The sequence below is a fragment of the Takifugu flavidus genome, chromosome 22 (genome assembly GCF_003711565.1).
Source record: "Takifugu flavidus isolate HTHZ2018 chromosome 22, ASM371156v2, whole genome shotgun sequence".
Classification (NCBI taxonomy): Eukaryota; Metazoa; Chordata; class Actinopteri; order Tetraodontiformes; family Tetraodontidae; genus Takifugu; species Takifugu flavidus.
This window is the reverse complement of record NC_079541.1, coordinates 4,577,208-4,592,918: the sequence shown is the minus strand read 5'-3', so window position 1 is coordinate 4,592,918 and position 15,711 is coordinate 4,577,208. Positions and strand designations below refer to the sequence as shown.

The 15,711-nt window shown below is 44.0% G+C and overlaps 1 protein-coding gene and 1 long non-coding RNA gene across 2 annotated transcripts in view; both read right to left on the bottom strand.

Annotated features, from left to right (window-relative positions):
* Nucleotides 1–15,711, bottom strand: part of exoc4 (exocyst complex component 4) — a 69,006-nt gene that overhangs the window by 31,951 nt on the left and 21,344 nt on the right. Inside the window, exon 12 of the mRNA XM_057023132.1 lies at nt 11,959–12,055. Coding sequence (XP_056879112.1) covers nt 11,959–12,055 — 97 coding nt within the window. The remainder of the gene's footprint in view (nt 1–11,958; nt 12,056–15,711) is intronic.
* On the bottom strand, nt 922–11,952 carry LOC130519578 (uncharacterized). The gene is made up of 2 exons (XR_008948364.1): nt 4,006–11,952; nt 922–3,864 (listed from the first exon to the last, which is right to left on the bottom strand). It is a non-coding gene; the product is annotated as an uncharacterized LOC130519578 (long non-coding RNA).

Sequence of the window (15,711 nt, the reverse complement as noted above, 5' to 3'; positions counted from 1 at the left end):
ACCGTCCACGTCTCAATTTGAAAGTCAGCATTCTAAAGGATAAGAGGGGGAAAACTGAAATGCACCCTTGGAGACAGAGCCCCATTTATTCCCATGAAGTAGCTCGGTGAAGCATTGAGCCATAAACATGTTATATTACCTGGTCAAGAAGTGACGTCTGTACAGCAGCGCGCTATTGACTTCTGGCAAACAAGCAGTCCACTTCTAATTTAGCACTGTGTTGAATTTAATCAAGAAAATAAATCATCTTTTCACCTTGAATAAGAATACAAGTTGGTTGTTTGATGTGGTTTTGGTGGTTTAAAAAATGACCATTGTTCAAAGTTAAATGTGACACTGTAATGACCCAGTCTGACCAGCATTCAGTGGAGGTCCTAATATCTGAAATTGCTTTAAACGCCCATCTGCAGTATAAAAGCTTGCTAGCACAATTATCCTAACTGCTTTTAACCCTGGCCAACTTCATTTCCTCCCTTTCTCTTTCCATCCCATGACAGGAGAGGGGCTGCAGGAGGTTCCCCCTCCTCAATGGAGCCTCAGGAGCATAGTGACGATCTTTCATAGCCACAATGGGGGGCTTTTGGGCTTAAATTGCCCTTTTTGTGCTCACTGTAAAACATCAGTCAATACAAATAGCGACAGGTGATAGTACTTATCATGACTGGTCCTCAGAGAATTTGTGTCAGTGAGGGGGGTCTTTGGCCCCCTATTTTTCGATAAAAGGCACCAATTGCTTGATGTGTTTGTCACACACACCCACACACACAATTCTATAGTCAAAGAGCCAGGTGCAGACCAAAATCTTGTCTGATTGTACTGTTTACTGCACAGCTAATGAATCAGGATTTAAGTGTTTACCTGCGCCTTATGAAAGAGGGCTGATTAATAACCCCGGCGTTAAACGAACTCCCACAGGTACAATTAGAGAAACAAGAGGAACAGGACGGCTTTATTAAAGTGTGACAGGAAATCTTGAAGAGACAACAGAACAACAAAAACAATGCAAGGCTGCTGGAGTACAGCACTGGAAATGATGCTTTGGAAATGAAGGAATTTGATACCCAATACAATTTCTGCCACTTTTTCGGGATTCTTCACCTTCTGCCCCTCTCTCTCTCATAATTAAAGTTTTCCAATCAGAGCTGCCGGTGATTACATGATGACATGATACGTCTTATTGAGCATCAAAGGACGCTCGTGTCTCGACGAGTGACTCAGCAAGACGAAAATGGCAACTGTCCCTGAGAGAGCGAGGCGCCAAAGCACTTTTCAATTTGCCTGAAAACTACTTTGAAAAACACTTAACTTGCACAGTGCACGTAAAGCTCTGGCTGCAAAGATAGGGAGTCTATTTTGGCCCAAAGGGGGAAGCGTGAATGGAATGTCGCCCTTAAGAAAGGTAAGTCGGGGTCAATTGTAAGGAAATTGCAGCGGTTTCTGATATATTCCTCAGAAACAGCCACAGGTCAAAGGAAGCCATTTGTAGAGCAACTATTTCACACAGCCAATGATAAATAGATTGATCTGACGTTCCCATACTCACGAGCGTGTGCTATTTATTGTATTTTCTCCATATATGTTTCATAGTATCAGAAGAATGTAAATGTTGACGCATTTATTTCTCCGTCAGTTACACGAGAAGAGCCCTTAAATATCACATTTGGAAAAAAAATAACACTTTATAGCCCTTATTTTACACCACTACGTCTCACCCTTTATTTCACTCACTTCTCTCCCGCCAGATCGCTTCTGCCTTTTAAAGTTTTTCACGTCCCGCTCCTTCATCTTTCTCCCAATTCCCCAACGTCTCTCTATTTTTACCCCTGCGTTGCCGTTATCTCTTCATGACACCGTTTCAACCCCTCCTCTGCTCAGCCAACCCTTCCACCATCCCTCATCTCACTCTATATCGCACCTCCATTCCATTTAGACCTTTATGTTAGCGTAGGACTTTCCATCCTGTTGCATCTGGGTAGTAAAGTGAAATGGTTCTAGGGGCCCCATTGGAGCCTGATTGAATTTAAAAAGAGAAAATGCCATGAAGAGAACTTGTGGTGAACGGACTGGAAAACACTGAAAGGTTCCCCAGGCTATGATGGTGCTGGCAGGGAAGGAGAGGCGGGCTTCAGCAGAGAGAAATGGTGGAAAGGTATGAAAAGAGGGGAGTAAAAATGCCACAGAAGAAGAAATTAAGGAAGCAGCGGTGGAGAGAGGCTTGATTTTTTTCAAGGCTGACCACGGGCATGAAAAGCAGCCTAAGAACGTCGCACAGGAGGAGGCACAAGAGCGCTGACAGGCCCCAGGTAGTGACGCACCACGGGTGGGGAGGAGAGGTGACAGGTCTCGTATTGGAGAGTGCCAGCAAAATGTGAGTCTAGCAAGCAGCTATCAGGTTGTGTGTCCATCCTGCACACACTTCTGACCCTCCTCCCCCACATCGCATTAGACGCTGAAGCCGCCGCCTGTCAGCGCACAGGGACGCACCAAACCCAAAGGCGGAAGGTAAAAGCAACCACACACAATACTTAAAACACACAAGTCCTTCTGTATACATTTCCGCCATGGGGAAATATGATGTTAGGGGTTAAATTATTCATTGATCCTTTCAGAGCCGGTCCGAGGCTGCTTGTCTTGGTGTCACGTCTTGGTCTCTGCATGAATGTGTCCACTTGAAAGGACTCTTGGGAAAAGAGACAACCTTGTCCTGACCTTTAACTTTGTGTATGTGCTCTAAAAAGTAATGTGGGTGCATGGGGGGTCATGTGGGTGTGTTGGGTTTTCTTCATATACAATAACTATAAAGATTCCTTATAAATCGGGTCCCGGAATGGCCGATATGCTCCAGTGGGAATGGATAGAAACAAATTCCATGATGGATTTATATTTCAGACATGCATCATAATTTGAGGTTCTATCTCAAATATTAAGCAAGCGAGGCAAATTAATTAAGAAAATTAGCATCAAGACCTGTGCTCCCTTCGGATTTCTCTGTATTTCTCTCAGATTTCCCCCACCAAGAGACCAATTACAGATTAAACCTATTTGTTAGAACTAAAAAGCAAGTGATAAAGACTGCTCTAATGTGTTGTCTGCTATCAATAGTTCATGACATCACGACACATCACATCAGGGATGATTAACTGATCATAGATGAGACTCCGTCCATATAAAAGATGATTTTACTACAATAATTACCCATTGTCCAATTGTTTGTGGGTGGAATGAATAGTTTCAGTCTGAAACCTCCATAATTATAGCAGTAAATAGTCTTTCTTATCCTTCTTACTAGGAGACCAAAGTCAGTGGTAAACAGATCAATGAGAGAAAGAAAGACAGAGGAATAAAGAGAGAGAAGTCAGAGGAGCAAGGAGAGATGCGGAGACAAGAGGATTAGCCAGAAGAGCCCTAATAATCAGCGCACAGCGTACAACTGTTCTCGACAGCCTCAAAGAGAGAGAAATAAGTCGACAGGGAGAGAGATATATGGTGCTTAACAACAGTTAGGTCAAGAGGATGAGATTCCCTGCTTTGAACATCTGGATATACATTACCTCTGAATCCTAAGACATTATACTTTGCGCAGGAGCGCAGTTTCCCTCCAGCAACTCATTTCTGTGTTATAACTGCGTCTATAACAGGGGTCGGCAACCCAAAATGTTGGAAGAGCCATATTGGACCAAAAAAACAAGAAACAAATCTGTCTGGAGCCGCAAAAAATTAAAAGCCTTATACAGGGCTCATAATAAAGGCAACACATGCTGTAAGTGTCTATATTAGCTGCATTAGCCTACTTTCCAAATGATAAGTAGGCTACAAATACATAATGAGCATTCATGATGAAATGTTTATTTTCCCTGCAGCATCCTGGAGAGAATGAGGCACCACGTGGCCGCTCTGCTGTACGATGACGCTTTAAGTTTAACTTCCATTATAATGAGATGTTGAAATTAAATATTTATTATACACATTTATACAGCATTGGAAAACTTTAAGAATGATTGTCACGTTATTCCTCCTACAGAAATTATATTAAAACAATTTCCATTTTCATATTTTTGAAAAAGCTCCAGGGAGCCACTAGGGCGGCGCCAAAGAGCCGCATGCGGCTCCAGAGCCGCGGGTTGCCGACCCCTGGTCTATAACATAAGATAGTCGGTTTCTTTATCTGGTCTTGTGGGAACTCAACTCGGAGATTCTCGACGGTTACGCGGCGCCGCAACAAGCCGTTCACCAACCTATGTCCTGGAATGCTCTCATTACCTTAGCGCAGTTGCTAGGGGAGCCGTGTGATATTCAATACTTCTGTTTCCCATCCCTCCAATCTCATTTACACTTGACACCTGACATTTGCATAATGGCCTCACTCCATCTCCTATCTGTTGAGACACAGGATGGAAGCGTGTGTGCGTGTGTGTGTGTGTTTGGCAATGATGGGCGCATATGCTTGTTTAAACTGAGTTTGTGTTTTTGAGTGGGTGTCACACGGCAGGGGCTAAATGACTTCCGTCTTAATCTTGCTCTTTAAACTTGCAGAGAGCTCAGAGTGCATCATACTGGCTGATTTGGGTCAATTTACTGAAATGCTGGCAGGAACACGAAAATGCTAATCAGGCGTGCTGTGACCCCAATCAGTCAGAAAGAGGTATTAGGATATCAGGAAAACTGAGGTGTTGTCATTTCTGTAGCAGGATTATTGGAACATCTGATTATTATCCTACTAAACAGCTCCGAATCAGAGGTTCAGGTAGAGAACAGGAAGTAAAGGGTTGAACTCATGGCTGTTGTTCATGTAGCTGATCCTGCTCTCTGGAAGGGCTAAACTTCACCTGTGACTGACAGGTACGGTACATCAAGAGGGAGCATGACAATAGACCAAATGAAGCCACTAACTGAAAGGAACACCATTTCCACAAGCCTAGCGCATCGGTAATATTTGAAATGTATGAAAAGATGGCATCCTGCTAGTTATTTATTTTAAGCAGTTGGCGTTACGCAGAAAAAGCACTTAAAAAGACGTAAAAGACTACTGCTAGATATAGGGTCACAAGACTAATTAGCCAGTCTGTATGTTAGCATCAACCACAGCCTCTTGCTATCTAAACATAAAGAAATGAACAAGACTGAACTTAACTGACTCTTTCTGTGGACATTTAGTTACTTTATTAAAAGAATGAATTGCTTCTATTTTGCTAATTTGTTGCTCACGGTAATCATAGCGAACACTTGCATTTTAATGTCCATCAATTCAATTATATTGAAATTCCAGCAACAAAGACACTTAGCACATATAACATTATCCGTTTAATAGATCATATAAACAAACTTACATGCAAAGGGCCATTCTAGAAAATATTTCTGTCAGCACACCTTTGCATAACTTTCCATCCCTCTCTGACCCTCTCTCTTTTGTAATGTACCAAATTGCCACAAATGGTGTGCCTTGAATATTTATCATGATATCTTTATGTAGCCCTCTGAACAAAAATGAAAAAACATATTATCCCCTCCCACATGCCTTCTAGCCAGAAAGCCAGTGAGCTCGAGCCAAGTGAAACATCATACTTAGTAAATTGCATTTTGAAACCAAGAGGGAATAAATACTGGAGATAAAGACTGCTCTAATGTGCTTAAATCCATTAGAAATCTCATATTCACACATAGTAGAAATCACATTACAAGACACCCCTAATGTCATTTCACGAGGTTTTTCCACGAGCATTTGCTGCCAGGGTAAGACACGAACATCAAACATAATGGATTTTTCTCTCCACCTCCCTTATGTTCGTTCCTCTCAGAGGTTTTGCTCAGTCCGCCGGTTGAATTCATATTCCCATTTGTCACTGTGGTGGATCCGAGCTCTATTTCAGCTGTGTGTAATGACATTAACTAATGAGCTTTATTTAAAAAAAAAAAAGACCTTCACAGAGAGAGGAAGGCATGTGGGGAGAATCCTAGATGTTTGCTTGGAGTCCTGGAGGAAAGCTCGGCTTTTTCACTTTCGTAGCTTTAACTGTAACATCAAATTGCTCCTTTTTTTTCCCTCAGCTGTCTGCGCTTCACTAGATTCACCCCCCCAAAAAATAAATAGAAAAACAGGAGGGCGAAAGAGGTAACGTGGAAGTAAAACGCGTATTTCTGCTTGTTTGGATAACTCTGGAAGTGAAGCGACTGACATCTACAGCGTATTGATTTTTCCCTCTTCAGAGGAAACTCTTTAACAGCAGAGCTGCCTTACAGATATGTACTTAAAAATCAAAGATTTACTTCCAAATACCTCTTGCAATGGGAGCAGGGCTGATTGAAGGCAGGAAAGGCTCGATAAACACATGCTAGCCATGTGTTCTGGTCTGGGTTTTTTTCCCCTTGCGGTTGCACACACAGTGGGAACCCCATGAGTCCACCACGCCCCGCTGGGGATTGAACCATCACCGACCAGGGGAGACGCTCACAAAGGAAGAAATATCCATCCTCAGAGTATTGGGTGATGTCCTAGGGTCCGGGTAAATTTCATTTGTTTTCAACAGGAGAATTTATTTTGTCAAAAGCAGCAGGAGCTTTTTTTTTAAAAAAAAAAAAAAAAAATTAAACTTGCAGTTGGATTAGAAGTGGCAATTAGACAGGACCACCTATTTTGAGGAGCTACCCGGGGAAATAGACCGACCTTGCAACCAACAATTTAAAGTTCACACATATTTCTTTCAAGGTGAGACGGGGAGTGTTAATTGGACTTTATAACAACTTGGTGATGGGCTGGAGGTTTTTTTTTTTGAGTTGTGAAGTACAGAGGTGTTAGGCTAAACTACGAACCCTCGCTTATCTGTTTACCTTTGCTAGATTACGCACATTAGCATAAACTGCATCTATAGCTTTATTTTTAGAGGTGGGTACAGTTATCTGGGGCTCCTCTTCAGAATGTACCGCCCCCACACAAACCCACATGCGCACAACCACAAACACATGTAAAGGCTACTTCAGAAGCCTGGCCCCAGACAGGGGAAGCGGATCAATCAATTACATCTCTGCTCCAGCAATCAAACAAGGTTATTATCAGGCAGCGGCTCGCCGACCTGGAAAGGCCTGGCCAATCAAAGCCTGCTGTGATGTGAGGGCTGTTGCTCGCTCATGTGACAGTAACAGAGAGTGGCAGCTCATGTTGTCAAGGGATGGGGAGGATGGAGAGAGTGAAGATGGGCATCTGAGGCTGAATTCAAAGAAGAAAACTGGAGGGAAAAAGGTTTGTGAGGGAGCAACAACAGAATATCTGTAAATTACCCATCTCCGACACTCTATCTTCACCTTCACTTTAATCTCTGAAGGAGAACAGACACAAAGAAAAACAGAAATTGCTATTTTATAACGGGCCCAGACAGGATATGGCGGCTAAAAATATCTGTCCACTTTAGTGATTCTCATTTTCTTTATTCAACAGGTATTAAGAACACGACACCCCCTACTTTTCCTTTTATAGCAACAGGTCTGAAGAATCATATTAAGCCTATTTCAGGACAGACTCCAAAACACTTTCATTTCATTACTTTAGTGTTGGTAATAAACAGCTACAAATCTCCAGAGAATGTAGAAAACTTCGACAGCAGCCAATCACAGACCTTTTTATGGACCTTTAAGAGGGGGTGTTGGGGGGCGGCAAGAATACACGAACATCTGTGTGACTACGATCTGGTCACCTGGAAACGCTACAAAGGCAAAACTGTGGTTCCAGGCGCACAGCAATGTTTGTCTGCGTGTCCCCGGAACAATTCGTCTTTCTAAACAGACTGGGCAACAATTCCCAGTCCAGCTATTTTCCCCTCACGCAGGCCTAAAGCCGCAGGGACAGCCAAAGCTGATTTCATAAGAAGTCGACTGCTGAGCATTCAGACAAACTAGACCCCTTAAGCTCCCACCGACAACTCGGTGCCTCGCGTGAGTCTGTTGGACAGGTTGCCCTGGGAACCGATCCTGATTCCATTATGGGATGGATGAGCACAATCAAAGAGTTTATCCTCCTTCTATAGCCAAAGAAAAGACCTCCGCAATGACGGATCTAATCTCCTGCACAATATCTGGTGTGTGTGTGTGTGTGTGTGTGTGTGTGTGTGTGTGCGTGTGTGTGTGTGTGTGTTGCCCAGAGAGCACATGTGTGCCTCTGTGAATGTGTGTGCTTGTAGACATGAGAAGATGGAAAACTGCACCTCACTAGAAAGTGGCTGAAGCTGCAGTTTCAGAGAGCGATAAAGCTGGGGGTGTTATTTGCAGGGTTGTGTGTGTGTGTGTGTGTGTGTGTGTGTGTGTCTGTGGGTGGGTAGTATCCAGTGGGGAGGCCAGAGAATAGAGCCACTGCGGCACTGCTAACAGGGGCTGGTGGGAGAACCTGGCGGGGCAACAAAAACGCTGGCAATGGGTTCCGCAAATGTCCAAAATGTTTCCGCTCTTGAACACTTTCATTTGGTGTCCTCGCCACTTTCCATCCATGAGAATTCCAGTTTCATTTTGGGGGAACTTTAACGAGAGAGTTACATTCCAAAGATCAGAAGATGCCAAAAGCTCAAGTCGCATGAAGCGAACGTCTTTCTGAGACTCCTTGATTCATCAATAAGTAGGAGTTACGCTCCCCTGCTCTGTAGGTTATTTCCTCGCCGTGTCTCATATTCTCCTCATGTATAATATATGACACGTGCGAAGTCTGTGCAAGCACAGGTGCAAACAGAATTCAAAGCATGAAAACGTGCCACCCAGCTTACACAGGATCCAACAGGCTTTATATCCTTCTGCATTTTCTTTCTTCTTGGACTTATCTCATTTTATTCTCATTCCACCTGTCTGTTTCTTTTATCATCTCTCCCTTTGTGTTTTTCTTTCATTGCTTCCCATCTGCTCTTGTCTCTGTTGTTGCCTTATGCTTTGTTTATCTGTCTCTCTCCGTATTTCTGACCTTTCCAGTGTAAAATCCTCTCTCCACCTTGATTTCAAGTCCTTAATGGGCACGGGTTTGTGAGGGGGGTGGCAGGAGTGAGGGACAGGAGGAGCGCTGTTTTCTGGGGAAAAGCCTTCTCAAAGAGTCAGAAAAGATTAGAAAAGAGAGCAAAGGCTGAGTGCATGAAGCACGCCATGTATGTGCGCCAGCAGGATTTAAGAGGAGACATTTTAAGAGACTCAGGGCAGACTCTCTGATCAGAGGTGAAGCTGCTATTTGGGAATTTGCAACTTCTAAATCAGAATTTCAAGCAAGCCCCCTTTGTTCAATGTCCAATGTGCACAAACAAGTGATAACAAGCATTGAGATGTGTGTCCTCTCTGTCTTATTCCTTAGGATAACATTTCACCTCCTAATTAACTACCAACGCCTGGACACAACCAAACAGATATACACAGCAGAAATATAAAGACATGGCCGTCCCGCGAATGGCGAGCACTTTTCAAAATGCCAACCTCGTCCGGAGCACAGGGTGTAAATACCACCCAAATGTCAGCAGGAGACCCCAAAAGTCAAACTAAATTGGCTGTTATATGCACAAACACTCCCCTGCGTCTGCCACATATTGCCTCCTTAAAGATATACGCTCCCAGCCGTGACACATCTGGTGTGGTTGCTTCACTTGTGGGTGCAAAAGCCGATCTGATCTGGGAGTGGATGTTCAGCAAAGCCCATGTGTATATATGCTGCTTGTGATAACTTCAGAAATGCTCGTGTTTAACATAAACACAGGCTGAAGGGCACACAGTAAATACATTCAGTAAACACTCATCTTCCCCATCATAATCCATCCCTTTCTGGCCTTTAGCCAGCGGCGGACTGTAGTGGCAGCTTGCAAACCAAGGGAACCCAGATGTCCTCCTCCCTAGCTACCTGACCCAGCACTTCCTGGTGGAGGCTCTCCAAGACCAGGTGGGACATGAAACCCTTCCAACCTGCAGCCGTTACTCTGATTTGTTCTTGTGCTGCTTCAAATAATTTCATTCCCATTAACAGACCATTTCAATAAATTCATTTCATGTCGTATGGAAATTAGCTCCAAAAAGATTCGCAAAAAGGTGACAAGTAAATGATAATAATGTACATCTGATTTAGGCGGCTGAGGAGAAAAACGGCACAAACAAACTTTAATACCCTGTTGTCTCATCCGCCCACACAAAACGCTGATTTCTAGCGCGACAACCCCCAACAGCTTTTGTCATTAAAGCTACCATAAGTTGCATGGCTGGCTGCAGGAGGTGAAGTGATCCATCAGCAGCATGCTACAGCACTGCCATTAGAAAACCATCTGCAGGAAACAGCGCTCCATTGGCACTAAAAGTTGAGAGAGGGCACGTCAGAGGGAGGGGGGAGCAAGAGGAGAGAGAATATGTGCACGTGTGTGTGTCTGTGTGAGAGGTAGTTTGCTATGATTGATATGATCCATTACGGAGAACATGGGAGATGTTGGCAGAAAGCTCGTCACCATTTTATTTTTGTGCGTTTGTTCAGATAAGAGCGCGGCCGGGCCGGACCGCGCTAAGGGGGGCTTGAACGTCCGGAAGAAATGCGGTGGCGGGGCCGGCGAGGCAAAATCTGAAACATCGCCGAGGACATGTGTTCGCTAGCGACATCCTGCAGAGTAAGAGAGCACCCGCAGACACATGCGCGTTGCCATTACACTCTCAAACCTGTAATGTCCATTCAAGGACCACAGATCAATAAACAATAAAAGCATCTTAAGCTGGTTACAAAATGGACCCAACAGCTGGCGCCCAATTAACCACAGAACTGTAGCAATTTCTCTGATTTGATATTGTTTAGCAGTCTATCCAACATTTAATGATCGTGGGATCCGCATAATTTAATTGCGACTTACTCTTGCACTGCTTTTATCCCCTCACTGGGCAAACTTTAAAAAGCCAAGGAACAAATGAAATTAGCACGCTATCATCTACTGCCCGGATGGTCCGTGTGAATGTCTGCATCCTGACCACTCGAGATGCTTTTACAGTCAAAACATCTGTTAACCTGACAGATTTGAGCAATTTCAATGGATAAGTGGACTGTTTTGCTTAGAAGATGCTCTCACACTGTCCATGTCCATTAAAAACGCGCTCCATGATTTTGAAAGTGTACGCCAACTACTGCAGTGTGAACACAGGAAATAGCACTGAGTAATGGGTCCGAAAAGGTAATGCATCACTGCATGGACACAAATCCAATTAAACCGCTTCAATATTAAATTTAGCAACTAGCTTGAGACGGCATCGCCGTACAGAAAGAAATAACACAGCAAAACCTGCTGCCGCAAAGACGATCCTTCAAACTACTCCAAAATAATGAGAAATAGAAGCACAGGCGGCAGTCACTCTTAATTCCTGGATGCTATCAACATAGCAGTTTGGATCAGAATTTATGTAAAGTATACGTTGTTAGCTTTGATTTACAACATACCACAATAGATAGTGACTAAGGGGACATGTCCCATAATGAGTTTAGATTTTACTGACACCGGGTCACGTCGTGAGTGATTTGGCCATTTTAAACCACAACAGATAGGATGGAGTGATACACATTTAGATACAAATAATGTGTTATGGTAGGGACGGATGAGACAGTCTTTCATTTATTTTCTTACGGAGCCTTCTGTTATTGTGGATCATAAAGAACCTTTTTGAGTCACACCACGCCACAGCTTTGCAAGTCTTGGGATCACCATGATGGATTTGTTGCATTGCGGTTATGGCATCCTATTAATTCTTCTTCACTTCTTCCGCCTGAAAGTATGACTTGCTTCCAACTTCATTTATTCTGTACGTGTGCCCGTGCTCTACCTCTGCACTCTCGTGCACTTCAATGACTCTTTTGGAGCTCTGCGTTGCTGAGCGCATTGTAGCCGAGGAAAAAGCACATTTTCGAGCAATCTTTCAAATGACTGCGCTTGGGTTCAGGTCCGTGGCCCGGCAGTCCTTTCAGAGCACTGCTCGCCGTTATGACCGTACCTGAGAAGAGGCTGGAAGATCGCAGTGATGTTCCTCGCTCCCGGTTTACACACAAATTTCATTTCTCCACCTTCAATCAAGTTGTCATCGGCACCACCTGGAATAAAGGAAACAGACTTTTAAGGCCCTGGAATAGTAAGTTAAGAGCAACGTGTTTGATTAAATTGAACAAGTGGTGAAACAGCCCAAATGACTCTGTAGCATAAACTCCTGGAGCAAACCTTCAGCCCCAATAAACACAACACTCAATCGGGAGAGATCTCCATCACAAATCTATACACATCCTCGGTTACCTGCCTCCATTGGCAGTGCCGCAGTGTGGGCGAACACCCGGAGCTAATGGGGTTAATCAGGGAATCATTGCCATGTGGCATGCTGTGTGTGGGGGGGGGGAGGGGGTCTGTGTGTATGAGAGAAGGGTTATGTCACAAGGGAGAAGAGGAGATCATAGGGGAGAGGAAGAACACCGAGGCTCATTAATTCCACTAATCCTGAAATAATCGATATAATTACCGGAGGAGGAGGATCGACTCGTCAATACAGTAAAGTGAAAGGCAAAATGAGCCCGTCTCTGTGTGTGTTCATTCTGAATTAATGTGCACGAATCCACAGCCCCTCACGACACTCTCACAAAGGTCCAGTGGAGGAGGAATGCAGCATTACCGAGTCATCTCTGTGCCAGAGATAAACACGGCTGGAGGCTTCAGGGGTTCAGTTCGTCCGGCCCTTCGTTTTTTGAAATAAGATATCACAAAGAGCAAAGAGGAATATTCTCCTGTGCACCAATGTGCACCAGAACAAAGTTAAGAGAGATCATATTTTCAAGGCCATTTACCTTTATTCTCAGAAAGTTTTAATTTTGTCTCATTATGTCACCAATACTTTGTTGCTGATTACTTTTTTTTTGTTTAGCTAGTCTGTCTCATGCCTTACAGGCTTGGCCCCCTAGGGGTCAATTGTGGTTACGAGCCCATCCATATTTTAAATTGGAAGGTTTGTGCATGTGTGCTCCCAAATAGTAAGAGCGCATTGTGGCACAAAGTCTCGCCCTACTTCTTTCATCTGTTAAATTTCCATGTCCAATACGGCCTTGCGATAGTTGTGTAATAAAAGAAATACACACCGCTGTGGTCTGAAGACCTGCGTCCCTTTACCTGCCCAGCCGTGCATTCAAATGCATATCGGCTCATAGTAGCCTGCGCCTGGGACACCGCTAATGGAACAGCTTTCATTTTAAAAGATAGGAGAGAAGATTCACCACGTTTTCATGAGAATGACAAAGTAGGCCTTCGTTCCATCTAAAAGATTCATATCAAAGGATTTCTGAAGTGATGAGTTGGTATGAAAGTCATGTAGGTGACCTCGCAACAGAGCTCCAAAGTGGAAACGCGGAACCAATTCATGATGCACTCCAGCCAATCCCAACATGCGAGTCCTCCCTTCTTAAGACTCAATTAAAAGCAGCCGCAAGCGCTCCTGTTTGTCACCCTTTTCTCAGCGTGCATAATAATATGCACAGAATCCTTCAGAGAAGTCTCGACGTGTCAGGGTGACTGCCGGTTCAGGCCAGGATGCCACCAACCTGCCACCAGCTCGCCATCGAGAAAAAAATATGTAAAGTTGTCATTTTGTGTGTTAGCGCGTGGGGGTGCATTGGAGTCCCCCGGTGTGTGGGTCTGATCCAGGATTAGTGGGAGATGCTTGTGAAGGTGTGGTGCTTGGCTGGAAAGCTGCACATTCTCGTGTGGCCAAATCTGCCTGAAATCACTCTTCAGGACCAGTGCGTCGGCTACAACACACACCTAGCATGCTAAGCTATTACTACATGCTGAAAAAACACATGTAGACATAGAGATAAGAGCGTATGTGGATGTAGCGGATCTACATAGCCACCTTCCATGTGCTCATACACAATGAGTGACAGCCATCCGCCCCCCTGGGGTGCCTTAGCATGCGTTACCCATCCCACATGTAATCAAGTCAGGCAGTGACTTAGTGAAATTGCATTACCTACACTTTCCTGGTTTTGATGAGAAACAGGGTTGATGCCGAGATGAATTCCGGACTTTCACCCAGATTTAGAATGAAATAGAATGACGTGTAACACCTTCTTTAACAAACTGCATCTCCTGGGAGCAGCGTGTTCCTGGGTGCATCTCTGAGTGCGTCAGCGGCAGCGAGACGACTGCCGCAGAGACAGAAACGGGAGTCCTAATCCCTAATTTGCAAGTGGTTTGGGTCCATGTTGTTGCTCACCATGTGAGTCTGTGAGGAAGTAAAATGCAGTCGAAATATACAGATACTGTATGCTAAAAAAATAGTTATTCAAACTTGAAACCTCAGTTTTACAGTGCTGTGACTAAAATGTCACAGGAAAGCACGAGGCAATGCTCTCCCTTTGATTAAGGCCTCTCGATCAGTCTGTTTGCCGGTGCCGCAGGTTTCATAGTAAATTCCACAAATAGATATCACCATATAGAATAATCCAATTTTCAACCTCAGTGGCCTCATTTGTCTGTCGCCGTTATGCTGTGAAGATTAGTTTTGAGAGATCAATTCAAGCAATATTCTCTGTATATTAATGTGTGTGGGTGCATGCTTGTGAAATAATCAAAGAGGCCATCCGCTACATATTCACATAAAAAAAAAACATCTGATCTAATTACAATGACTTTGGTGCAGAAAATAAACGAGTCTCTGGTCAATGTTGAGGAACCCATTCGACTCAGGCTGTCTTCACGTCTGATCGGGTCGTAATGAGAGCCTTCTATTATTAAAGGTAATTTGATGGGATTGGATTCTTCTGCTAAAGCTTGCACAAAACCAAATCCAAACCGCGGCAGAGAATAGACGGCATAAATAAATTATATTATAAATAAATTCAGGTGCAGATTGGCATGAATTAATTATTAAAGGTGTCGCTGAGGCATACAGTGTCTCTGTGGTCTTGAGTTTAATGAATGCACATCTGTTAGCTGTGGTACCGTGACAACAATGCACCCACACCAGGATTAATATTTATTGTGTGGCATTTGGCATAGGAAATAAACACAGGATGTTATGGGTTAAAACCACTGTTCTTCCTATACTAACTCCAATCATCAAACTCTAAATCCACTGCTCAACTTTAGCAAAGAGTCGAGTGATTGATTGTGTTTGCATGCAAGTGCAGGAGTGTTAGCTTAAAGGCTAAAAACCGCGTGTGTCGTCACGTCTTTGACTGGACCCAGCGGGGACTCGGACAATGCTCCTCTTTGCCAGAAGAACCTGTTGCATGCTGGGACAGCAATGGGCGTGCGCTGTTTATCGCTAGTTATTCCACTCAGATTGCTGCTGTGCAGGTGTCATGGTCTCCAGCACTTCGTGCCCTTCCTGCATCCCTCCAGCCCTCCCCTTCTCCTCTTGTTCAGTTCTAGATCTTCTCCAATCAGCAGCTCTGAGATTAAAGGTAAACACCGAGGTGGCAGATGAGACCGATGCAGATTAAAATTAGCCTCAGGTTGAGCCGCTGCACAAAGCATTTGCTCTCTGATGAAATATCCGCATTGTGTAAAATTCCCTCTGTTGTCCCCTGAAATCTGTCAATTCTACCTCTGTTTGTAACTGCATTCAACTCTCTGTGATTATTTTTGATTATTTATAAGATTTGACATTGTTTAAACCCTTAATAAATATAGAAATACTGCCACTTGTGCCTACTAGTGAATGACTCTACCTGCTGTGTGTAATAAAAAGAAGCCACTGCTGAGGTCA